A 27579-nucleotide genomic window follows, 5' to 3' on the forward strand; every position below is an offset into this window, starting at 1 on the left:
TCATAAATACACTCCTGTATTCTATAAATTGATAACAACAGATATCCAAAGTATCCTAACAATTGTACTATTGTAACCCGATCAAATCATAACATAATATTCAATTACCTATAACATGTGGCCAATTCAGGTCACAGTAAAACATGAAAAGTGTTAAGCTGCTATGCAATAGGGATTTTATTTCTATTCTTGAGGCACTGAACAGGACCCAGGTTTGTCCGATAAGTGTGCAAAATGATCCTGACCTGAATGTCCATTTTAAACTGCTGTTCACAGAAGAAAATTTTTACTTCACAGAAGAAAATCATTGCACATGCCGAGATCATTCCGAGCGCCGCCCGGGGTGAGGGAGGGTTAGGTCGGCCAGGGTGTCCTCGGCTCACCGCGCACCAGCGACCCCTGTAGTCTGGCCGGGCGCATGCGGGCTTGCCTGTAAGCTGCCCGAGAGCTGCATTGTCCTCCGACGCTGTAGCTCTTGGGTGGCTGCATGGTGAGTCCGCAGTGTGAAAAAAAGTGGTCGGCTGACGGCACACGCTTTGGAGGACAGCATGTGTTCATCTTCGCCCTCCCAAGTCAGCGCAGGGGTGGTAGCGGTGAGCTGAGCCTAAAAATAATTGGTCATTTCCAAACTGGGGAGAAAATAATAATAAAAAAAAATAAATAAATAAAAAAATAAAAAATTCTACAACCCTTAATTTAAAACACATATAAACTATATCTCGGCAAAGTTTGAGTGAATATTGCATTAGAAGAAGAAAATAAGGCAGGTGTCGTATATATTTGTTCGAAATAACATTAAACATGTGTAGATGAAAGGTGTTAAAAGGATCCAATGGAATGCACTGTACTCTCAGCTTCAATTTCCAGAACTAAGAATACAATCCAAGACCCACACTCCTGAATTTGTTTCACAATCTTTATTGAACATGTATCCACAAAATGATAAGCGATACACATCTGTCAATAATATATTTTGCTTGCATTCTGCACAGTTTATTACACAACAAGAGCAGCAAATTCTACAAGTGCTTCTACAGGTGCTCTATTATCACACAGGTTAGATGAAATCAGACGCTCGATTTGAATAAAGCGGTACAATAAAAAGCCAGACAGTCATAATATGGCAACTTGAGTTTTTCGAAACACATTCCGGAATGGCATTTATATGAGATTGACTGATTCTGTCCTGAGGGAGAAATTTATATTCCCATTGCTCAATAACAAAGCTTTTTTTTTCTGATTACACTGCTTACAATAATACGTAATTATGCCGAAATAGATTAACTTCTTCAGAATATAGAGCAGTTTCGACAATATTTACCAGAATTATGTATGTAATTATAGTACAAAGCCTTTAAATACCTTTGGGGATAATTCATTACAAGTTAATCTCAGCCTTGTGGTAAAATCATACATTATAAAAGCATCAATTACCATACAACTTTAAATCACAATTATAGAACTGTTGTACAGCATAAGATACAAAGTACTACTAAAAAAAAACTAATACACTATCCACACTCCATTTTTACAATCACACTTTCAACATGTGGTAAACACGCATTAGTTAAGTAGTGTGGACAGTGTACAGTTTAAGTGACTTTTCAAAACTACTGTATGCTTTTGTCACCAAACGATTCTCTTTAATTCATGGGGTAGTGTGTGAAATGAGAATTGAATGCCCACCAAAGGGGTGGGATACTTGGATAAACCCCTTGAATTTCACCCTCTGGGTTTATGTAGCACCTGGAGGGTGGGCATTAAATTCTCATTTATCACACACTACCCCATGCAGTATTTTTTATTATCTCTGGTGAGCAATTGTCCCGGATGAGAAGCGAGTGAGAGAAGACAGCAATTATGTGAGATACGGTTGCAATTCTTTTCAGTTTGACAGCTAGCGCTGGGGTCGCGCTCTGTTGACAGTGTTAACAAGTGTGTGTTTCCCCTAATATCTGGACAGGAAATATCAACTGGATGAGCCCACTGAAAATATTGATCACCAGTTATTATTGCATAATAACATATTTGTTAACTACGTCTTAATGCATGGAGTTACTAACCTTTTGTATCCTTTAAATGCTACAACAATCCACCCATCTCTACATCACAATGGGTGTCATCTACATAACTTTTAACAGTATGGAAACATGTCATTTTAAAAGAGTAGCTATAATTTAAAAAATGAGCATGTTACATGACATTTTTAACTTGAAATAGTACTTCCAATAACATTTGATGTTAGGGGATTGCAATTTAAAGCTGAAACAGTCACAAATTATGTAGTAGCTTCTAGGGAAAATAAATCATCTTTAACAAAATACATGCTTTTATAGACCAAAATTGTACATGTAGCTGCAAGAGCTGAAGCAAGTCCTCAAATGAGTGGTTTGTGCACGGGTAGATTTGATGCAAGGCCTCAAATGAGTGGTTTGTGCACGGGTAGATTTGAAGCAAGGCCTCAAATGGGTGGTTTGTGCACGGGTAGATTTGAAGCAAGGCCTCAAATGAGTGGTTTGTGCACGGGTAGATTTGAAGCAAGGCCTCAAATGAGTGGTTTGTGCACGGGTAGATTTGATGCAAGGCCTCAAATGAGTGGTTTGTGCACGGGTAGATTTGATGCAAGGCCTCAAATGAGTGGTTTGTGCACGAGTAGATTTGAAGCAAGGCCTCAAATGAGTGGTTTGTGCACGGGTAGATTTGATGCAAGGCCTCAAATGAGTGGTTTGTGCACGGGTAGATTTGATGCAAGGCCTCAAATGAGTGGTTTGTGCACGGGTAGATTTGAAGCAAGGCCTCAAATGAGTGGTTTGTGCACGGGTACATTTAAAACAATGTAATTCCTATATTCCTACAAAATGTCTGTAAGATACAAATTTTTGAAAATATTGTTATAGGATTTTTTAAAGGAATTCAATGAGATTTTTTAAACAATTCCTTTGAGATTTTTAAAAGGGTTCGTATAACACTTCTGTAGTACTGTACTCCCATAACAACTGTATAGGGTTTATATAAGAAGTGCATAGGATTCCTCAAACTGTTCTGTTGGAACCTATAAGATTTTTAGAAGGATCTGTGTAAAAAAATTATTCCCATAGACATTTTCTGTAGGATTGTTTAATCTAGGTTGTTTTCTATAAACAATATTAAAATAGCAATTGATTGAGTGTAAGTTTTTGGTAAATTTACCAGTTCAATCTTATTGTGTCTCGCTCTCTTTATGAAACTGTGTGTGTATCATTATTTATCAGCTCCAAATAAAGATGAAAAACACAGAGTCTAATTTATGAAATCAAGATCTACAGTCGACAAGCATGACCGAAAATGTATTTGCAGTTGTGCTGGAGCAGCTATTTTTTGGCAAATACGTTTGGGAAATGATATCACAATAGTTTATTTTTTTTTTATCACCATACAAACAACTGTAAATAGGCAAAACATGTTCTTTACTTGCAACGACATAATTGAGTGGTTTAGATATAGGCACGCAACACCTGTACAGAGTGGACTGCTACCAGCACCATTTCAGAGTAAGATAAATAGCAAGAACTGGTAAATATTATGCAAGAACTGTAATTAATAAATTATTGAATGCACTGCATCAGAGAGTCAATGAAGTACAGTCATTTTCAAAGGGTCTTGTGGCATAAGGTGCAGGCTGTGGTTTATGAGTCCTGTGATTAGATTCTCCTATGCAGCATGGAGTGGTTTTCTATCACATAAACAGCCAGGCTATGAGGCAAATCCAGGGACTCAGTTGGGTTTTCATTACCTTTGATGTGCATGCTATCCTGTTGATTATTTATAAAGGGATTAATTCTACAGATCCCCGACAGGACTGGTTTTAAAAAATATTAGTAGTAGTATTTCCACTACAGTAGGCAGGCATATTGATTAAAGTACCATGATTGTTGGATATATATATATATATATATTTTTTTTTTTTTTTTTCTAGTGTCCTGTACAGGAAATCTCTAGGTTTGCCTAACAGCATTCTGTCTACATTGTCTGATGTGAACTCCACTTCTCCTCTTAAATGAAATAAATGAAATTATACACTACCGTTTTAGAACACCCCCATTTTTCCAGTTTTTTATTGAAATTTAAGCAGTTCAGGTCCAGTGAATAACCTGAAATGGTACAAAGGTAAGCGGTAAACTGCCAGAGGTTAAAAAAAAAAGTTTAGGTTACCAAAAACTGAAAAATAATGTACATTTCAGAGTTATACAAAAAGGTCTTTTTCAGGGAACAAGTAATGGGTTAACAACTTACAGCTGTTCTGCAGCAATGGAAGTAAATTAAGCCTTGAAAGTTGATGCTAACAATTCCTACAGGTGTCCCAACTTTTGTTGATTACTTACAAACCCTCTGTTTGTATAAAAGCAGTGTTGGAACAGACTGTGTTACTACACCCTCTTAAGCATTATTTGGACAGTATTGTACTGCAGGAAGTAGTATATTGCTCTCATAATGGTGAGAAAAAGGCAATTAACAAAGGAAGACAGACAGACCATTATAACCCTTACAAGTGTAGGTCTTTCCTTTAGAGAAATTGCAAAGAAAGCCAAGGTGTCAGTGAGTACAGTTTCCTACACCATCAAAAGGCACTTGGAAACTGGAGGAAACTCTGACAGGAAGAGGTCTGGCAGACCCAAAGCCACAACAGAATCAGAAGACAAGTTTCTGAGAGTCAACAGCTTGGGTGATAGGCGGCTCACAGGACAACAGCTTCAAGCACAGCTTAACACTGGTCGAAGTAAGCAAGTCTCAGTTTCAACTGTGAAGAGAAGACTTCGAGCTGCAGGTTTGACAGGTCGAGTGGCAGTAAGAAAGCCATTGCTAAGATGGCAAAATAAGAAAAAGGGGCTTGCCTGGGCCATGAAGCACCGCCAGTGGACTACTGAAGACTGGAAGAAGGTCTTATGGACCGATGAATCAAAATTTGAAATCTTCTGTTCATCACGCAGGGTTTTTGTACGCCGTCGAGTAGGCGAAAGGATGGTTCCTCGGTGTGTGACACCAACTGTCAAACATGGAGGAGGAAGCGTGATGGTCTGGGGCTCTTTTGCTGGATCCAGAGTCGGCGACTCGCAGTCGGCGAGTGAGTGGCACCCTGAACCAAAACTGCTACCACAGCATTTTGCAGCGCCATGCAATACCCTCTGGTATACGTCTAGTTGGTCAGGGGTTCATCCTACAGCAAGATAATGACCCAAAACATACCTCCAGGCTATGTCAGAACGACCTTAGAAGAAAAGAACAAGACGGTAGGCTTCAAATCATGGAATGGCCAGCACAGTCTCCAGACTTAAACCCCATCGAGCTGGTTTGGGATGAACTGGACAGAAGGGTGAAAGCAAAGCAACCTACAAGTGCAACACATTTGTGGGAACTTCTGCAACAGTGTTGGGAAGAACTTTCCGAACAATATTTGATTTCCATTGTAGAAAGAATGCCACGAGTGTGTTCGGCTGTTATATCTGCAAAAGGTGGCTACTTTGATGAGTCAAAAATTTAGATTAAACTTTGTTAAACAAAACGATTCCATGATTTATTTTTTATCTCCAATTGTTTATTTGTTCTATGCTTTAATTTCAGAGTACATTGAGACATTAAACTGCATAAATTTCAATAAAAACTGGAAAAATGGAGGTGTTCTAAAACTTTTGACCGGTAGTGTATACATACATGTATATATTACATTGTCCTTCAATAATAAGGTATGTCTTATTTTAATTTTGATCTGAATCTTTAGTGAAATCAACTAAGACTCATAAAACTAGGTGTAGGCTTAGAAATGTTCATGGTACTGTACTGGATTTAGAAAATGTATGGGAGACATACAGTACATTTGACTCATGCTTAATTTCCTATTACATAAGGATACTTTTTCAAGACATCATTGGTACATTACACAATTGTATGGTAGACACACCATGTTAGTGTGGTAGCTGTGAAGGAATATGATTTAGGTGAAGTGATCAATCTAGTCTTGTTTTTCACATCCCTGAGTAATTTTTGAGAGAAGCAATGTTTTAAATCACAGCTGAACCAACTGCTTCACCTACAAAGGTGTGGAGTGTAGTTTGTGTTTAAAAACAGGTCCTAAAAGATTAGATTTCACCAATAATCCGCCTCAATACGGCTCAAAATTACTGTTACCTTTTTTGAGACCTTAAAACAATCAACATAATAACTGTGTTTAAAATTGCATGTAAAATTGGCTTTTGTTACTATACAGATGTAACAGTACTGTTGCTAAGGGAGGCCTTTCTAGCAATTTCTAAGGGTTTATTTCCGTGATTTCAACCTGTCTGTGACATAGTTCTGTATAGTTCAGTATATTGGCAGAGAAAAAAACGTAATTAGCCATGCTAATTTGAATTTTTAAGCATACAGCAAACCCTAGATGTTCTTATACAGGTAACTTTAAAAAGAAGACATTATACAGTAAATATAAACAAACAAGATTTTAACAACAAGGTCATGTCATTCATAAAGCCCTTGACCGTGCTGTATTTTACTTTGTGAAAGACGTAATACACCACACACTTAACAACGAAGGTTAACAATGCAATGTTGCAATGTAACTGATTGAGGTTCTCAGTGCAATGGTTTGATGTAGATGACCAAAACAAGGCCACAACATCTACACAAATGTAAACAGTTTGGCACCAGCTCTTCTGCATGGCAGTCCCAGAAGACACAGCACAAGCTGCCAAACTGGAACGGGAAAGGGTGTTTCCATAGCTACCCACAGCCCTCACTGTGATGTGAAAAAAAAACTAATAATAGCAATGATCTCAAAATATCTCTGCCTACTTGTCATACTCTATATTAATCCTGTTAATGCCGTCAAAGCCCATTATAACCCAATCGACGTGAGCTGGCTTTATTCAGATTAAAGCAGAGCCTTTAACTGCCAAGGTGATAAAACTGCTGTCTGGATCATTAGCTACATATTTCATCCTCACAAGGTATTCACAAGAAAAGAGGACAAACACACCAACACAAGGAACCCTCTTCCCTTGTAAATACAGTAATAGAAATACACTGGGAGGCAGAGCCCTGTTGTCTTTTAAAGATCGTCTCTTGTTCTGCTAATGCAACCGCTACAGCGTGCTGACCGATTCTCTAAGAAAAACTATCTTCTGTGCTCCACGCTACCATTGCTTGACCCTTTTGGGGAGAGTGGGGAATTCCTGGCTAGTTTTTGATTTGATTTTATTATGTGACAGCTATGCACAATGTTACAGGTGTGTTTTTGTTTTTAACATTGTCAGGTAATGCTACTCAGACAGCCCGCTAGCCCAGTTTTAACTTCTGATAGCTGTGCAGAGAACTATTGGGATCTTGCTGTCTTGATGTTCTGTACAGCTTCAAGCTGCTGTCATTTCTGATGAAGGGATTCCAAATAGCAGAAATGATGGCACTCAATGTACAGTAGTAATTGTCAATCAGCTATACCTGGTTAAATTAGCAGAAGCGGTCCTACAATATAATTTCTCAATTGGCTTTTGTTATTTAGAATTAGGAGATGATTGTATTAACGCAAATACGGCATGTAAATATCAAAATATGAACCTACTGTGATTTCAAGAGTTACAACCCCCCCTTACTTTTTAGAACATTCTAAGTAAGTTTTATAACTACTTACTCTAGCTGATTCCTACAATAAAGATGCATAAATACACACACTGCATTATTAATATTAATATTATAAATCAAACACTTATTTTCCGAAGAATGGTCGCTAAACGTTAAACACATTAAATGTTCTATATAAAAATAGAATAAAATACGTCAAGCTACTCATCAAAATTCCAGAAAAAATGGAGATGTTTTGAGCTCATTTTTTGGACCACTCTGATGTTAATGACTATAGTATCTTTATAAGTGTTCCACAGACACCACTAACCAGGCTGTGAGTGGTTTCTTTTGCTCTTTTGGTTCGACAGACCATGTGACTTCGCGTAGTCTAGGGTCATGTGACTCTGCAGAAGAGCTGGTGCTTCAAGTCTTGGCACAACTGACAAAACCATGAAGAATACACAGTCATCACATAGAGTACACCAAATAAGCTTGATTTACTACCAGTTTTTACCTTTCACAACCACATATCTCTAAAAGCGCTAGCAAAAATTCTAAAGTGCTTCTTTATAACAAATATTGATAAATATATAAACAATTGAAAAAACACCACAGAGCTTTTTTTTTATTTTTAAATACTGCACAAAAGGAGATTTTTCACTGGTGAAATGAACCAACCATGAAACTAAAAAAGAAAAAAGGAAAAAAGAAAAAGATGAATGGCAACAAACCCCTTATATACATAGTCTAATATAAGCTAAAAAACACACAAACATGCCAACGGTATAGATGTCTCTCTTTTTATAGAAATAAATAATTCAAATACTTTGTATCCTCTGTTAAATAATGTTATCTTTCTTTATAGGTCTTTCTGTAATACTGTATTTGATACACATTTGTAATAAATAATTAATTGAATTAACTGCTAATTTAATACTAAACTCTTATATTTGGTCTGTCTTTGTATATACTGCTCAGCTAAGCAGACTCCTGGCTAGAGCATGTGCCAATTGGAGGATTTTTATTTTGATATTTGTTTGTAATTTGTATTTTACGTTAAGGGCCTGCACAGACACAGAATCAGGAGAAGGGGTGGAGATACTGATTTCAACTCTAGCTCAATAAAAGGTCTTGTCAAATTGTGTGGCCTTTATTGAACCAAATACAGCATTAAATTTAATATGAATACATGGCACTAATACCTCTGCCTACCATTGATTGTCAAAAATAGAACAAAAGGAAACTATGGGGTTACAATCGGTCCCCATTGCCAACACTTGACTGCTTAGCAAGTTCTGCCTCCTGTCGCAGTAATGTCCGGGCAATGCATTAACAAAATACCAGGTTTGTTCTGTATGCTTCAAAATTTGGGGCGAAACATTAACTTTTTTTTAAAGATTATTCCCTCCTCGCAATTTAGGGCGATATATACTACACTTCAGAAAAGATTGGGCGCCTTTCAGATTCAGGTTTAGGCATGTGAAATGGGAGACACTTTAAAATACAGGTACAATTGCTAGATGTAGTCACCATTTACTAATATTCACTGCATGCACGTAACACAGAATTCAAAACACGTACAGGGCTCCCTTGATATTTCACCATTCGGGAATTCATAATTTCCTTATTCAATTCTGTTCATTCACATTTAGGGCAAAAATTAAATAAAAACGCCCAGTGCGGCTACATTGTAGCTAATGTACCTAATGTATTTTTAAGTATGCTCATAAAATGAGGATACGAGACAAACGGTCTGATGCTTTTCCCTGTGTGCTCTATTTATTTATTTATTTGCTTGCTTTTTAAAATGTATTTATTTTATTTCAAGGCAGAGGAGCTTGGATCTGAACTTGTTCACTCATCTCTAGACAGCACCTCTACATAGTGCATGGGCTCTATAGGACTCATTGGCATCTAGAGCACAGTGGACTGATATGTAGGAAGGAAAACCAGGTGTGTACTCTGCTTTGTATTCAGAGACTCAGTACAATACTGTACAGCTTTGGCAAAAAGTTTTGAATCACCTAGAAATTTAGGATTGAGACATAATTAAAAAAAAAAAACTATATGAACATAATTTAAATATTTTATTTAACATAATGCAATCAAAGAAACTACAAAATGTAGCAAAAGTCAGAAGCCATAATAGTAGTACAGTATTTCATGTTAGATTTTGAATGTCACGCTTCCATTTTTGTCAGTTTGCAGTAAGTATATGGAAAAACTACAAAGTGGTATGTAATTCCATATGTTAACTTAACATTATTCAGCAGGTTTTATTCACCTTAATGAAACAAAATGAGTAAATTCGAGAGGGTGATGCAAAACTTTTGGCCAGAGCTGTACTAGGCTGCCGAGGTGACTAGCATGCAGCAGATGACCATCAACAAGCTGAAGTGAGGAAGAAACCCTTCGCCACCCCTTATAAAATAAGATGTTTTTTTTGACGAATGCAGCCTATCCTCCCAGCGCAGTTTTCTCTCTCTCTCTCTCTCTCTCTCTCTCTCTCTGAACAGGTGGATTTGGTCTCATGATTGCATGATCTCTCGGCGGGAAGAGGAGAGAGGGGGAGGAATGAACATGTTTTATCCACAAACCTTTCACTGAAGTTTACTTCCCCAGATTCCCTCAAAATCAGCTCAGTAGTCCCGTCAGCTGCTTAACACGGAAGTAATCCCAGTTGAGTTTAAGAATACCAAGTTTAGGAAGCTTGGAAAGCACTGACTGGGTTTGCAGTTGGTTGTCCCTGCTGGTTTGTATTTTGGGAAGTAGAAAGAGTTCATTCCTTTCCATGTGGCTGAAACATACTGCTGTTACAAAGCATGGTTTGGACTATACTAATACGACATATAAAGGTTGCTGAGTTGAAAATGTTTAATTGCCCTGCGCTATTAGGAAAGCTATTGTCTTGTCTGTTTGGCAAGGAGCAGGGGGTGAGAGGTGGTCCCTAAGTCTCTTGGATGGATTTCGTCTTTTCGAACGCTCACTGCCACCAAAGGTTTTCTCCCAGTCGCAAGAGCATGGAAACAATATAAAGTACTCAGACGTACACTGTGATTGTTCTCTAGAAATACAAGTCTATGCTCCTCCCACTCCGGCACCATACGATTTACAAGGAGGACAGTTTCTGGACTGGCAACAATTTGCACAAAAAAGCTCCCATTATTAAAGAATATGAGCCAGCAGTGTCTGCAGTCAGTGTGAACTGATTTGTAATGCCATAGCTGCTTGTTTTGTTTTGTTTTGTGTTTGTTTGTTTTTTCCTGGCAAGCTGCAAAGAATGCATTCAGATTGTGTCTTGTTTTTCTGAGGTAAAGTGTGTCTTATCAGTATTAAAGCAGGGTTAGCAAACTTCATCTGCCTTCACATGAAGAATCTTTGAAAAACCTGGCCTTTTCCTTAGCGCCTGTGGGGAAAAAAAAACAACAGATAAACATGTTATCCTGTCCATGTTATTGTTGGTACCAACCCTGTAATTAGAAAACTACAGGTGTAAGCAAAGAGAAACATATTCTGATCATTTTAATGTGTGGTTCAAATAGTATGATAAAATGTCTGAATTATGGGCCACCTTCTGTATATACAAAGCAGGACAACAATACCCCCTCCTACTGTATGCTAGCAGTCACATGATTACAGTCCTCTGTGCTTCATGTGGGCTGTTTCTTCTGTGTTGTCGCTCACTCTGTTACCTCCCTCAGCCACCTTTAATCTCTCTGCTCAGCTCTCCTCTCTGGTGAAGGACCATTACCTATTCCCCAGCCTCCTGTTGGCTTGGTAGTCTGTACTTTCACAAGAGGCCAGGATTACACCAGAACTGCTTTCTGCCTGTTTAATTTCTATGATTATGATGTTACTCACCCGGGGTCAGAAACCACATTCTAACCCTAACCTGCCCGGGGTCAGAAACCACATTCTAACCCTAACCTGCCCGGGGTCAGAAACCACATTCTAATCCTAACCCGCCCGGGGTCAGAAACCACATTCTAACCCTAACCCGCCCGGGGTCAGAAACTGCATTCTAACCCTAACCCGCCCGGGGTCAGAAACCACATTCTAACCCTAACCTGCCCGGGGTCAGAAACCACATTCTAACCCTAACCCGCCCGGGGTCAGAAACTGCATTCTAATTCCTACCTCAAGTGGGAATGTTCTTGAGCGAGGGGGTTTCTACAAAGCAAAAGCAATTTCCTTCTACAGTGCTAGTTACGAGACTGTGCTATTTGCGTTCCATTTTATAACAGAGTACAATGAATCTCAATGGGTATGTTACCCTGTAAAAATAAATATCTCTACTCAAACTGTATAGTATGTGCAACTGTGAAATAAGTGCAGTTACAAAGCAGTACATGGAAAATGCAGTATAATTAATTCTGTATGGAGTACTGTAGGTCTGGGGTAAAAACATTAGCTTTCAGTGAAGCTAAAAAAACACTCAGTATTGAGAAAAGCAATATTCTTACCTGCAGTTTGTTCACCATTTCCTCAAAGAGTTTTCTGGCCTCAGGGCTGTTAGGATCTTCAAAATAATCCACAATCCCAATCTGCACCACAATGGATTTCAGATTCCGACACACACCTACAAGGCAGATTCAGGGGGCAACAGACAGGTATAATAAATCATACCGTCATAACGCAAGATAAATGCACAGTGAATACATTACCAAAGCAAGGCTAAGTACAAAATGACGGTGCAACTTTACCAAGTATAAAGCAAGCATTTAAGTGATTCAGCTTTTCTGCCTAGTGCGTCTCCTCTTTTCTGACAGGGAGGTTCGGGTCTGGATTAATGAGCACAGCAAGGATTTCAAACACCTACCAGTTTGGCCGGATGACAATGCAGTTGGGGCACTATAGCACTGCCTGGGTTACACTTTCTATATAAACAGTGAGGAGGATCCTGGCATCAGTACTCACTGTTGAAATGCAGCAGAGCTTTGGGCGTGACCGGGGTGGAGGTGAGCACCAGCATCTCCAGCCCCTTCAGTCCCTCTCGACACACCTCTGCCGCCACCTCCTGGTTGATTTCGCTCACGTGATCCAGCTCCAGCACCTGCAGCCGCATGCAGTTCCGTGCTGGGAGAGAGGAGCACAAAACTTTCAGTGCATGCAACTCAGAACACAAAACCCTCCAGTGCATGCAACTCAGAACACAAAACCCTCCAGTGCATGCAACTCAGAACACAAAACCCTCCAGTGCATGCAACTCAGAACACAAAACCCTCCAGTGCATGCAATTCAGAATGCAAAAACCTCCAGTGCATGCAACTCAGAACACATCACACGGAGGTTAGAGGGCAGCGTAGTTATCATCTGCTATCTGTATTTTTCTGAAAGTCCAAGGCAGTTGAAGAAAAAAACAGCTAATACAAACCTTAGCCCTCAGGTTTCCACACAGAAAAATAGTCCATCACTATCCTTGTAACATTTATTTAATTCTATTTTGTTCTTTATATTGTTAGTCCTTATGCCCTTCACTGAGATCAGTATTGTAGCTGTTGTCAACCAGCTCTCTCTGTCTCTAAACAGAACCTACTTGTGCTAGCCAGTCTAGAACAAATCAAATGAGGCAGCTATTAAAGATAAGAAAACGTTTTCAATCATGTCAAGGTGCTGTATGGCATTTGAATGGTATTTTAAAAAAGCACAATTACGAAAACTAACATTCTGTAATTGTGTTAGAAAATTAAACAGTGCCCCTTGGTCAAATAAAAAAGCAAATCAATTATGTGATGAATGAGTAACTGGTCTCTCAGAACTTTTTTCAAATGTGACAACCCCTTTGAGAACTATATCACCAAATTCATTCTCTGCTTGGCGTTTTATGCTAATATTACTACAATGCAACACACACTCCCAAGAGCCCCCTATTATTATCCAAGGCAACTTATAGAGACTAGGTTGTGTGAACTATGCATCAACTGCAAAGTTACTTACAACAACGTCTCACCAGAAAGACAGAGCATAAGGAGGTTAAGTGATTTGCTCAAGGTCACACAGTGAGTTAGTCAGTGAGGCTGGATTTGAACCAGGGACCTCATGGTTACAAGCCCTTTTCTTTAACCACTGGACCACACAGCCTCCTTAGTGGTGATACTGCAGCACACTAATGTCATGAAACAGAAAGGCACTGTACAGTACATGTTGTATACTGTATGCATTGGGCTATCCAGTCTTTCCCATTGCAAGACCCCTGGCTACCTGTAGTTAACAATGCACCATGTACTTACATCAATTTGACTCTGTATGCACAGATTTGTTTGGGACTGGAATGAACAGAGATGTATAGAAATATTGATCTGCCCCTGTGATTAGGCAGCACTTGAAACTGTTCAAAGCTCCTCACATTTCAATATGAAAAAGGAGAGGGGAGGGGTCCCAATATTTGAAATAGCTACACTCTCAAAAATAATTATAATGTAAAGAAATACTGATCTGCCCCTGTGATTAGGCAGCACTTGAAACTGTTCAAAGCTCCTCACATTTCAATATGAAAAAGGAGAGGGGAGGGGTCCCAATATTTGAAATAGCTACACTCTCAAAAATAATTATAATGTTTTTAGTTCACTATTATACAGTATATATCAATTCATTGCCCTGGACCAACGGCACTGCCTAGCTCAGACTTACAGATCACGTGCAGACCGATTTATGAAAGAGTAACACCTCAATAATATGAATTTGCAGGGGGAAAGGAGTAGGAGCAGAACACTGGCAGTTTCTGTAGGGCAGTGTTAGATGGGTGAGGGTTGACGCAGATGGACGCAGTCCACTCACTTTTGTTATTTATCTTGAAAAGTACTATTTTATTTCTCCCCCATATTTCATTGTCTAATGTTCCTGACACAATTGTCCCTTGTAGTGCGTCTAAGTGTGGTCTTTGGCTGAACACTCACTGGAGTACTGAATTTGATAAGCAGCACCGGGAACTGAAATTCACATGATAAATGGTTTCTAGAGGGCGATTACATTTTAATTTTTTACATGTGTTGATTCCATTAAGACATTTCTAAAGTAAACTAAGTGAAAATGAGTATAACAGCTCATTGTTTTTTTTTCTTCCAAAACTGACATCCTAAACACCGACAGACTTGAAAAACAGCATCTGCACTGCTTCCCTCATCGATCCTGCGTTCCAAGCAAGATCTCTAGATTTGCTTAAAATAATTGTGACACCACAGACCTCTTTTACTAGGCTATAATATAAAGCCTTCCGTTCTTTATTTTATTGTATATATTTTGTCATTTATTATTTGAGACCTTTTCTCTTTTTTTTTGTATGCATTCTGTTTGCTTGTTTCTTATTCCTGTGATCTGTGATGATGTCTATATGGTCTTTATAGTTGTCAGTGTAAAAGCCATTTGGGATACTATATTGTATGTAAAAAGTGTAAGGCTATTGTCAGATTTTTTTAAGCTTTCGATTTCAATTTGCGATCTGCAGTTGCATGGTCTGTTTTTAACTGTTTTTTCTTTGTAAAGAGGATCCTTATAATGAAATATGTTATGTAACAAAGATTATGATGACCATTTATTAATAAATAATACACCGATGATCAAAAGCAGGAAGGACGGTCTTACAGTGAATATGTGATGTCAAGGTAATAGTTGCTTCTCTCTTTTTGTGGATGATATATCTTTGTTCTCTGGTTTTAATCATTGTCTAATCCTAACATTTATTTAAACATTATACCAGATATTTAGTGTATGTAATAACAGTATTTTTATATTAAATGTTTAAACAATTCTCTTTGGGACCAATTAGGGGATGTGAATAGTCAGACTGTTTTCCAAATGGTTTCATGTGGGTACATCCGGCATTCACATTTTTGAAAATCCAGTATTGGACTGAATATAGCCTTGCAGCCAAATAATATTTCTCAAGAGCGGGCAAGGATAGGCCTCCTAGTTCAGAGTGAGAGTCTCCTTTTCTTAATTCTGGGCTGAGAACCTTCCAAAGAAAATCTACCCAACAGTGAGATTGGCAGCATTTTCCAGTTTAGCATCTTCTACTATTAATTATAATTATTATACTGGTTATTGGTAGCCTAAAACTTAGTTACAGTCTTCACCTAATATAATTATTTACATACAAATAAACATTTTCCCAGCCAACTAACTGTATGATATGGACCCAAGCTCTCCAATTAATATTTTCATCTTTTTAGGTGTAAAATTGACTGTACTGGCTTTGCCCCTGGACCCCACTGGAGGCCTGATAGCTTCCAAGAACCCTTGCACATAGGAAAATGTGCACCATTTTCTGTAGGAGTCCAACCCTGCTGTAGCAGGTTTTCATTGCAATACTGCCTCAGCATTATTAGTACTTCAGCATTATGAGTCCTACACATCCCGCTCGAATTAAACCCAAATTTAGCCCAGAGAATTTACTGGTGTACAATGAATAAGGAAATGGTTTGTGGCAGAAACTACTGAAATGCACCTTGTGGACAGGATGGCTTGGTGGTGACAGTTTAAACAAAACAAGCACTGAACAAAACAAAAGGTATGTTGGCAAAAACAAATAATAAACAGAGACAAACAAACAAGTATCGTGCTGGTTTTGACCCAGCACACATAGCAAGGTCACTCTCTCTGCTCTCTCGTTCCTACTCTCCACTCTCATCAACCCTCTATGAGTGACTGCTTTGCTTTTACAGAAATCCATCGCGTATCTGCCCGTCACAAACCCGTTATCCGCCATGATCAACCTCTTCAGCAACGTTAGTTTATTATTAAACAGATTAGTTCAGAGACTGTAGATCCTACCAAAGTTTTCGTACACTGTGTTGTATGTCGTAATCCGGATATGCAACAGATTACTGTATATACGTGGCCATCTCCCAATTGGTATTTAATTAATTTGGGAGATGGTCACTGGATGGGGGACTTTAACCCCATCCATGCTGTAAAACAATAATAACCCTATTTTAAACAAACACAACTCCGTACATTTAAATAATAATAATACCAAATAATACAATAAGCACAGGGGCGGGGTGCAACCCGTCACACACATATCATATATATATTTTTTTTAATGCAAGGGCGAATTGCTGACACCACACATGCTTAAAATATGCTACAGTTCATTTAAAACAGCCAGATAAGTTCATGGATCAATTCCAAGATTATTATTACATTTATTTGTGTTTATTTTGTTTGATAATTTGCTGATGTTGAAAACAGAATTTCTGTAAAGGGGGACATAAAAAATAAATATTCTGCAATTTAGCATGTACCGTTGTTGTACAATACCTCTAGAGAACATTTTCAATTTTAAACGTGAAGGTGCTATTTGTGCTTTAATAAATATTATGTTTAAATCATGAAGCATCTATTTTTAGACTGTGAAATACCGTGAAATAAGCAGGTTTGTACTGTAAAGAAATACAGCCCTAGGCATGGAGACATGTGGGACGGTACTCACCTAACGATGCCAGGCCCTGGATGCCACACCCCGCACCACCAACACCCAGAGCTCGCAGGTGGGGCCAGCATCGCCCAATGGTTTGAAGGCAGCGGTTACTGAATCGAGCAGGCTGTTGGCTGGATTGAGAACATCTAAATAAGAGACAGCTATAGTGCACAGCTTCAAAGCTTCCACCAGATTGCATTTGGTGAAATACAGTACATTTTAAAATGACATACAGTACATTTTAAAATGACATGTGCAAAAAAAGATTCTCATACCCCAAAAACTTTCAAGCATGTTTAGAATGTCTGATCGGAACAAAAGGTATCCCAAGATTAGAAAATATTTAAATTACAGGAACGCATCCAACCCAGGGTACCAGAGAACTGTTCTCATTTTACAGATGTCAAATAAGAGCAATTAACTGGTAGCCTGAACGAGTTTAGACCACATGTTGTTGTCATCGTAAACCCTTTTAAAACTGGAGATGAAAAGGGTTCATTTATATCATTCACTTATTTATGTTGGCTATTCCTGCTTATGTACAGTAGTTGCTGTGTTGGTAATATGTTTTGCTTACCATGGGTGGAGTGGCGCCACCTGCAGTGAAATAATGTCTCTGCAGCCTGCCCCAAGTGCCCAGATCACCTCCTGGCCAACTGGATCAGTGGCACTCCTGAACAAGAAAAGGGTTATACAATGAAGACGTTATGAACATTCCCCTTGTCACCGCTCACCTTCACTGGCTCCCATTCTGAGGACAACTATTTCATCTTGAAAGGGTGATAATCAAGGAGTGAAAAATCATATCCTTACCTCTCGCATTATAACATTTACCACAGTAAAAGTATAGCAAAGTGTTATAAAGAACAGTGAAAGCATGGCACAGCCTAGGTCAACCCAGAGAGGTATGGTAAACATATTAAAAAACATGGCAAACCAAGGTAAACTATGGTAAATGAAAAGTTTAGCCTGCAAAAGTACAGTGCAAAATTTACTGGGTAAACTTTTATAAGGGTTATAAGTTGTTTAAGTATAACTTTATTTGAACTCAAATAAAGCCAAATAATGATGCCACCACAGTATAAAGTAAGTATTCGGACCTAGTCTCCCCACACTCACAGTCTGTGATTCTATGTGTAGTTCTAGAACCTGTTACTCAGCAAGTTAATTCATAGTGTGGTGGCAAAATACATAAGCTTCATCTGCATCATAGCGGAGATAAATTGCGTGAAGCTAAATTCCACAAGGACGTGGACATGGTTAAAGGATTAGTGACCCTTTTAACCTATAAAAAGTTCAGGCTCAGACTAATTAACAAAGTACTTTATCTGCACTTACTGAAACAGAACATCCCCAAATGTACAGTATTGCTTGACTTTTCCATGTCATTGCTTTCAGGGCACAGAATGTGTCAGGGAAATCATTTCACTTGTAACCTCCTGCTGTTTTGTTTTTATGAACAGTGGAGATGTACAGTGTAAAGCATGATTCAGACACATGCTGTCTCCCAAGACAACACAGACAACTAGGCAATTCATTGTAATCACTTCATTAAATCAGTAAAGACCCTTGGCCAGTGTACAGTGACTGCAACAGAAGGAAGACCTAGAACCCTTGTATCTTTTATTAAAGTTTCCCATAGTAAAAGCATAGTATAATAAAGCATTGTGAAAGCATGTGAAAGCATAGGTAAGCATTGTAAAGAATAGCAAAGGTATGGTAAAGCATATTAATAAACATGGTAAACCAGGGTAAAAGAGAAATACCGTGCAAAAATACAGTGGTACAGATGTATAAGGGATTATATGGCTGAAGTATACATTGTAGGATTTCAATTAACTTCCACCTGCATATAGCAGAAGAAAAAACTGTCTGTACTGACCACTCCCCTGTGTAAACAGGATGCACTTGTAAATGAAAAGTAGCATGCAGCTGAAAATGTATATTTAAAATAATAAATTAACATATAGTCAAATCTACTTTTAATGGCCAGTCAAGGCACTATTAAAAAAATGGTCCTTCAAGGCATGTATCTTTCAATACAGATAATTTAACATTGTAACTATGTTCATCAGAGTGGCCACTATAGACAGTGGCCCATCAACACCTTTAAAATACCCTATAAAAACCGTTCACCTATTCCTTTGTGAACAGGTTCAGAGCCATGTCTTCACTCCCCCCACTCACCGGTAGGTTACGGCCTGCAGAGCACGGCAGTGGCAGCTGGCCAGCCACAGGGAGCGGTCAGTCAGCACACTGGGGCAGTGCGAGATCTTCAGGATCAGCAGATTTCCTCCTGCAGCCTTCAGCAGAGCCTCCAGCCCCACCTCCAGACAGCCTCTGAGCAGGGAAGAGGAGAGGAACGCACTGCAGTATAGCAACTTGTGGAAAGCGAATTGGAAAAACCGCAAGAGGGGCCAGTGTTTTTAAAAAAAAAACAAACCCATTGTGATTTAGAACCCTGATGTGTATGTACTGACAGACAGACTCTGATACACTCAGTAACTGGTGCTAAAGAATGTCCGAACCAAGTTTCCTTCCAATCGGATAGTGGTTTTGTAGATATATGTACGATCTTAATGTGTGACATATAAACATGCTGGCATAACCACTGTATCTCAATCCCCCAATGAGGTAATAATTGCAGCTGACATGTAGTGGTTCAATCATTCAGTTAAAGTGTTTATATGGGCAATGTCTGAGTGCTGTATACAGCTGTATTACAAGGCTTACCGTGTGCTTTTCAGGTACTCCTCTTTTGTCTCCTTCTTCACCCTTTGTCGTGGTTTGAGGTTTTGGAGGATGAGGGAGTGTGTCTGGGTACACCACTGAGACACGGTTGTCATAAACTGCAACAAGGGGCAAAGAACCGAACAGACAGTTTACATACTAAGGGCAACATCTGTATCACTGCTCAACCCTATAACTAAGCAACAGAAACCCAGAAATTGTACATAGTAAAGGTATAATAGAGCCCTATAATGTGCGTGCAGTCCATTTCCATGTTTCCTATCAGGTCCCCAGTGTCTGAAAACAAGCATGTGGTCCCCCTATATTGAAGGCTGATGCCGTGTCCTCCTATTGCACAAATGTACAGCACAGATGTGGTGAAAAGCAGCACACTGCACCTTGGAGGATATCCTGGCGTTCTCCAGCAGCACCCGGGTCCACACTGCAGGGTGCCGGGCGACAAACTTCCAGTCCTTGCAGACCTGGGCGGCCCGGAGCAGGGTCTTGGTATCCAGGTAGGTGAAGATGCAGAACAGCACAGCCCTCATTTTGAGAATCTCCGGGCTGATCACCTCGTTCGACTGGGAAGGGCTGTGCTTATCGTGCCGGCAGGGCTTATACCCCCCCTCCGACCGACCTGTTCATCAAAACAGTAACAGTGTTCCAATTAAAATATTCACTCTTCCACTGGTCCCAGCTGTTTGTACCAATAGCAGGTTTACAGATGGGGCAGCCTTCAATGGAAAACTACATAGCTAATCGCATCAATATTCAAATAAAGACTCCAGACTACAGAAAAGGCCTATGCTTCCGTTTTTTAATAAAGCTTGATTGCTGAGGCTGAAATGCACAATGAATCTGCTCACAGATGAATGGTGTGAGGAGCTAATGAAGCTGAAACACCTCTGACTCACAGAGGCCTTCTGGTCTGTGTGATTTCATTAATAATGTATAGGTTCGGACTAGAATGCAATTTCACCTGCTTATACTGCACTCTGCTGCAGCACCCGTATGCATGAGAGTGTTTTATTTGTTCTGTCTATTCTTTTTTAATTGCACAATCAAGTATTCTACCCCATTTTCTCCGCAAATTTAAATTGCTAATTTGTATGTCACCTCCTACGTACTGACTCAGGAGAACTATAGATCAATGGGCAGCCTCCATTCTCGCTGCTTTGCATATCGCCTCTTTTCACCCAACAAATTGAAGCACCAGATATTGCAAAGCTAATGAACCGTGTAAGCAAGACCCAGCCTGGCTGGTTCTGCCTGGCCTCATCTGGAACCTGACCAGTAGAGTTCACTATGGCTAGCAGGAGCAGAGAGGTTAATGCAGAGCTCCTTATGGGTCACTGTGGGTCCCCAGCTAAGATTGGCAACATCAGCTAGTTCCATATTGCACAATTCATCCTGTGCTTAACTATGTTATACTGTATAACTGTGATGAACAGAAGGGCTAACAGCAGTGATCAGCAGTGATCAGCAGTGATCAGCAGTGATCAGCGTTCCTGTGATTTCTTCCACCAAATACATTTTTTTTTTCTTTATTGCGTTTGGAATTTCTTATCGTCACGAATCAATAAAACTCACATTTTCTAAATCGCTATATATTACCAACAAAAACATAAAATGCGAAGGGCATCTTGAATTGTTTGCAGGAGAAGAGAAGACTACATAAACCCTTTCAGTTGGGTTTGACACCATTGTTCATGGTAGTCTACTGCCATAACATATTGCCAAATCAGACAGGAATGTGGCTCCATACTGACATCCTGCGTGGCATGAAGCTAATCGAGACCCAACATGTCAACAGGAAATAATGTCTGCATATTCCACCAGGAGGCAGCTACATTTAAACAGTTGACCTGCTGAAACTGAGGATCCGATGACCTGAATGACGGTCATTGTGATGATACCACAACATGAAGTTTTGAGACAGCATGTTCAACAAGTTGCTATGAAATAATTCAATTGATCTTATTTATATAACACCTTTCATACCACAGTATCTCAAAGCGCTTTACGAGTTAAAACTAAAAGAAGTCTGCAATATCAAGAAGTAGTAACAATTGCAAAGAAACAAGAAATAATAATAATAATAATAATAATAATAATAATAATAATAATAATAATAATAATAATAATAATATAACAAAATCTAAATAAAGCAATTGAAGAAAACAGGAAATTAATAAAAAGACCACTCAGAGATGCTAAAGAAAAAGAAAAAGAAATTGTCACAACACTGTCAATATGATGCAGACAATGTTTATATCTTCCTAAGGCATACATGTGGTGGTACGTGACCAATCTTCAGTGGTTTCTGCCACTTTATACTTAATAGAGAATGGGGTCGAAATCTGCAGCATGGTTGCTGGAGTCATTACTTTTGAGACAGTTCCTTGTGGAAAAAACCTTCAGTTGTACAGTCATCAATCAATCAATCTTTATTTTATATAGTGCCTTTCATAGTGGACCACCATCACAAAGTGCTTTACAAGATGCAGTAACAAGAAAATCCATAATACTTTAAATACGGAGAAATGCAGTAAAAAAAACAATGCATAATACATGACATACAGTAAAAAAAAAAGCATAATACATTAAATACAGTGAAAAATGCATAATACATGATATAGTAGCATAATACATGAAACAGTAGCAACAACACAGCAGCTAATAGCAGATATCAGGCTAAAGAGCATGGAAAGCAAGAGAGAACAAGTGCTTCTTGAGAGTTGATTTAAAGCGAGCGTCGGTGGGAGCATCACGCACCAAAGCAGGGAGAGAGTTCCAAAGAGTCGGAGCCATGAAGCTAAACGAGCGTTCTCCAAGTGTGGTGCACTTTTGCTTGGGGATAACAAGCAGGCCAGAGTCTTAGGACCTCAGCTTGCTGTCAGGATCATAGCAGGTCAGCAGGTTGGGACTTGTGTGATGGAGGGCATTGTAGGGGAGCAGGAGTTTTGAAAGTAATCCTGAACTTTACAGGTAGCCAGTGCAGTTGGGCATGGGGGGGGGGAGTGGGGGGTGGGGGGGGTGATGTGTTCGCGTTTTTTACATCTGGTAAGGATTCTGGCAGCGGCATTCTGAACTAGCTACAGTCGGTTTATGGTGCGTGCCAGGAGACCACCATAAAGAGAGTCGAGAGGAGACAAATGCATGACAGATTATCTCCGCATCCAGGAGGGAAAGGTAGGGACGGACTTTGGAGATCTTTAGAAGATGGTAGAAGGAAGATTAATATTAGCAGAGATTAAGAAATGGTTAGAGAGAGAGATAACTGAGATGGAGAGATTTGAGGGGTCAATACCCTTGGTGTCCCCGGGTGTGAGTGGGGACGTTGACAGGTTGAGAGAGCCCAAGACAGTTCAGAAGTGTGTTGAAGTCGGTCACTAGGGGGGAGGAAGGCAAGTCAACATGAATGTTGAAGTCACCTAGGAGTAGGATTTTGTCAGTAGAAGTGCAGAGGAGGGAGAGGAATTCTGAAAACTCAGCAATAAAAGCAGAGTTGCTCTTAGGTGGACGGTAGATAACAGCAAGGGTGAGGGACATGGGAGAGGGGAGCGTGATAGTGAGATGCTCAAATGAAGAGAAGCAAAGAAAGAACCGAGGAAGCAAGCACAGAATTTGCAATAACAGCAGTGCCCCCACCTCGGTCAGTGAGGTGAGGTTTATCAAAGAGGGAATAGCGCTTTGGGGTGGCTAGATGCAGCGAGTGCATGTCGTTTACAGAGTGCCAGGTTTCAGCAAGACAGAGAAGATCAAGATTGGTATCAGTTATAAGTTCACTGAGAAGCAGAGATTTGTTAGTCAGAGAATGACAATTGAAAAAGGAGATTTTCAAGTTTGTAGCAGGCAGCGTAGGGGGAGAAGGAGTTAGTAAGGGTATGTGCAGCAGGTACTTACCAGTGTTCATTCTGGGAGTGGAGAACGAGTGAGCCCGCTTTGTCCAGGGGATCCAGACGTTAGGTGTCAAAGTAAGAATGAGGCCTCTAGTAGCCATTGGGAGGGATTTGGAAAAGGTCCTCACTCCACCTGTCCTTGCTCTGACTGCCACAGCTCTGACTGCCCTTTGACATGTGGCTCTTCGACTGTCTGGCGCTTAGAATGGCTGTCGTTCTAAGACACTGTTCGCCAATTTATACTGGCCTGCAGGTCTAGAGCTGGTCCAGTTTACACGCTATCTAAATTCACTTCAATCTACCACAGCTCTGAACATTTTAGAAAATTAAATTACTTCAACCAGCTGATTTAGTTACCTCAGCAAATAAGATTTCAAAAGTTACTTAGCAATCGCTATTTTCTTCCTTCCGACTGCAAACAGCAACAAAACCGCGTGCTAAGCAGGTCACTCGCTTAAATAAACAATCACTATTTTCTTCCTTCTTCCTTCCGACTCCAAACAGCAACAAAACTGCGTACTAAGCAGGCCAGTCATGGTACAGAAGCCTATGCCAACTGAGAGCTTACAATCCTATCAGCCCACTGTGACTGAAATACGTGTCAGGGAGCGACAACCAAGAGTACTGTATCAGTGAATGTATTTTTTAACTGAACCGACTACACAGGACTGGCAAGTGCTTTTTTTAAAAGTAGACTGTGTCTTGTACTGTAGCTGCATAACCTGCTCTGTTACTGTCCCCTAGGACCTTGTATTGTTCCTCCTGCAGTGCCTGCCGCTGCTACTGTTTGCTTACACCATGAAACAATGGGTTAAATTTGTGTTTCCTGGTAAATTTATATAATAATAATAATAATAATAATAATAATAATAATAATAATAATAATAAGTAAGGTACAACAATGCCATCACCTGGAACAAGTGTGGGACACCAGCTGAGGTAGATTAAACTCATCAGCTGAGAGATGTTAACTGACTTATTGAGAAGTCATTCAAATTACTGTCTAAAATACCATCATTTATTGCTTCACAAGGTCTTGATACCCTCACCCTCAAGTTTGTCAACCTGCTCTTTCGCTGCTCAGATGACTTGTCAGAGACAGATGGACATGATCAACGAATAAGGCTCCTCAGTTTGAATGAGGACCCAAAACAGGGTGTTAGTATTTGAATAGGGGGCCAATATTACCCGCAGGCAATAATATGAGCAGGATTATTAAAGTTAGGGTGGCAGTATTTAGATCAATTGCTGTTTATATATCACAGAGACCCCACTGGTCACACTGTGTGAACACATCCTGGGGTTAAATCTGAGATTTTTCTGCTGGTCTCCATAATCCAGTATGTTACTACAAGGTAAAACCAGCCACAGTCAGGCACCACCCAACACAAGTCGTTCACCCTATCCTGGGTTTCAGAATCAACCCTTAGTTAAGTATATTATTTAAATGATCATGAGCAATCAGACCGCCTCTTAAACTACCCTATAGCTAGCTTTCTAATAGTTAGCTAACCTACAGAATATAAAAGGAGAGCTTTTCATGATGTGATATGTGGTGAGCAGCAGCTTTAGCATGGCTGACAGCCAGGACAGGGTGCATGACTAGTGTGAGTTTTTTAAGACAAACTTCCCTGAAGGCTCAACAATGGAATTGGACCCTGCACCAAAGCCTTTTAGTAACTGGGTGCAGGATCCTGCACTCTTTGAAATGAATCATGAAGGGTCACCTGTGCCGAGCCTGTATCCCCCGCTGGCCTTGTTGGAGTTGGACTGCTGTGCCTCTGAAGAGGCCTCCCTCTTCTGCTCCCAGACCTCAGCCTCGGATTCGGTGGTACGGGAGCCCCCATCGGACACGTCTCCCTCCTCCCCCTCGGTGCTGTTGAGGTAGGGCCGCCGCTGCCAGTTTTGGATGGCATGTTTCCTCAGCCCCCAGCTCTGTGACATGCTGGCCCTCTCAAACCCCACCTCCCCTGAGCGGCACTGCACATGGTAGTACTGTGCCTCGGGGCACTCCTTCAGGGGGTGCATCTCGATGCTGTCGCTGTCATACCCCCCCGAGCTCTGCGACACCGTCTTCACCCGGCTGGAGGCTCTGAAACAAGGGGGCACAGCCATAAGCATTGCACCACAGCGTCCAGAACTTAAAAACCCTCAATCACAATTCAAGGAAATAAGTCAAGCAGACAAACTAGCCAAGACGTGTGTCTACTCAACTTAGTTTCTTCTTTCTAATAGTATTACATTATACCACAATGTGATACAAGTACAGCAAGCTCATGCTTTGAGGTAAATACTGCAGCACCAAATTCCATTTGAATAGATGTTTCCCTCACTTTTTTCTATTTGCAATCATTCTGAGTAGTTCTGGGTTCAACTGCTCCAATAATGAGTTATTATCATTTTTACTGTTACATGGCTTGAACAATTTTAACTTCTGTATTGAACAGACTTCTGCATTCTATTTAAATCATGCGTCACTGTGACCTTTCAACTCTGCTGTCCCCATCTACTGTACATATATACAGTATAGAGAGAGTAAGCGGGTGGGGCCAGCATAGCTGAAAGCTCAATAGACCCCAGAACCACTGTGCATGATAGAAAAGTAAGTGCTCTGTTCCAGTGAAATGCCAAGCAGCATACGTTCTAGAGAAACAGCATGTTTTTACACACTGGAATTCATTTATTTCTACTTTTTGAATATCACCTGTAAAAGGGTTATTCTTCGCACTCAGTTTCCACTTCTTGCAGTTTTGAAAGCATGTGTCTTTTATATTCACCTGACTACGTCTCACCCAAAAGAGCACAAGGAGGTTAAGTGACTTGCTCAGGGTCACACAATGAGTCAGTGGCTGAGGTGGGATTTGAACTGGGGACCTCCTGGTTACAAGCCCTTTTCTTTAACCACTGGACCACACAGCCTCCTAAAAGGAGAGCTTTTCATGATGTGATATGTGGTGAGCAGCAGCTTTAGCATGGCTGACAGACAGGACTGGGTGCATGGCTAGTGAGTTTTTTAATTCATGTACCTAGATGATGTTGCTCACTTCCTACAAGGCAGTGAAAGCTGTAACCAGGCTTGGTACAGGTAAGAAATACAAAATAAAATTCATAACAAGCTTCCATTTATTGTTCTCCAGTCCAAGCAAATACTGTTAGACACATTTTTTCTTTTTACGTAGACAGTACCTTGAAATAAACAAATAAATAAATAAATAAATAGTATATATAATGCTGCATAACATTACAGTATCATGCAGACAACCCCAATAAATCCCCTGTTTGGAAGCTACAGCTACTGACTGGCATAGTGGGTCTGCATATCACAGCAGTGTCATTTATTGCAACAAACCCGTGTAGACAGAGACAGGATCCTGAATCAGACAATACTGTGACTCAGTCAAGGTTACAAGAGAAGGGTGTTTGAATGCAAGATTCTCAATGTCATTCTCATTCTTACGTAAAAAAAAAAAAAACAGTGTGATTCCAAACAGCTTCAGCTGGTAAATGCAAACTTTGGGTAAGCCACAGTAACTTGATTATGCAAAATGTGCCTCTAGGTACAGCAAACACAGCTGTGCGAACGAAACGTAACATTTGAGCAGGCCTGGTGATATTCAGAGAGCTGTGAGGCTATGGAGGAGCCTTGAGAATGTGTGCACTTGTGCAGCTACATAGCAGGCTTACTAACTGGACGATGGCTGGTGAAGCAAGCCTTGCCCTTGCCTGAGCAGTGAAATGGCACATAGAACACACTCTGACAGACATGGACAACCCACAGTGTACTCAGAAACTTCCTCTGCTACACTCGCAATCGTGTGCCACTTTAGGCATGCACAGAGGGTTTACATTAGTCAAACAAGCAGCAGCTTATGAAATGACCTGCTATGGTGGTGAAAGTAAAAGTAACACTTGAATAATTCAGTCAGTTCATCCTGTGTT

The 27579-nt window shown here is 40.0% G+C and overlaps 1 protein-coding gene across 1 annotated transcript in view; it reads right to left on the reverse strand.

The window, feature by feature from the left end:
- Positions 1-902: 902 nt before the first annotated feature.
- Positions 903-27579, reverse strand: part of LOC117421550 (F-box only protein 41-like) — a 66167-nt gene continuing 39490 nt past the window's right edge. The window contains exons 5-13 of the mRNA XM_034036075.2: positions 25368-25732; positions 20137-20375; positions 19742-19857; positions 19196-19348; positions 17586-17681; positions 17021-17139; positions 12508-12666; positions 12054-12169; positions 903-10996 (exon numbers count right to left, since the gene is read on the reverse strand). Of these exons, the coding sequence (XP_033891966.1) occupies positions 10934-10996; positions 12054-12169; positions 12508-12666; positions 17021-17139; positions 17586-17681; positions 19196-19348; positions 19742-19857; positions 20137-20375; positions 25368-25732 (1426 nt within the window). The 3' untranslated portion in view covers positions 903-10933. The remainder of the gene's footprint in view (positions 10997-12053; positions 12170-12507; positions 12667-17020; positions 17140-17585; positions 17682-19195; positions 19349-19741; positions 19858-20136; positions 20376-25367; positions 25733-27579) is intronic.

This window comes from Acipenser ruthenus, chromosome 1, assembly GCF_902713425.1.
Source record: "Acipenser ruthenus chromosome 1, fAciRut3.2 maternal haplotype, whole genome shotgun sequence".
Lineage (NCBI taxonomy): Eukaryota > Metazoa > Chordata > Actinopteri > Acipenseriformes > Acipenseridae > Acipenser > Acipenser ruthenus.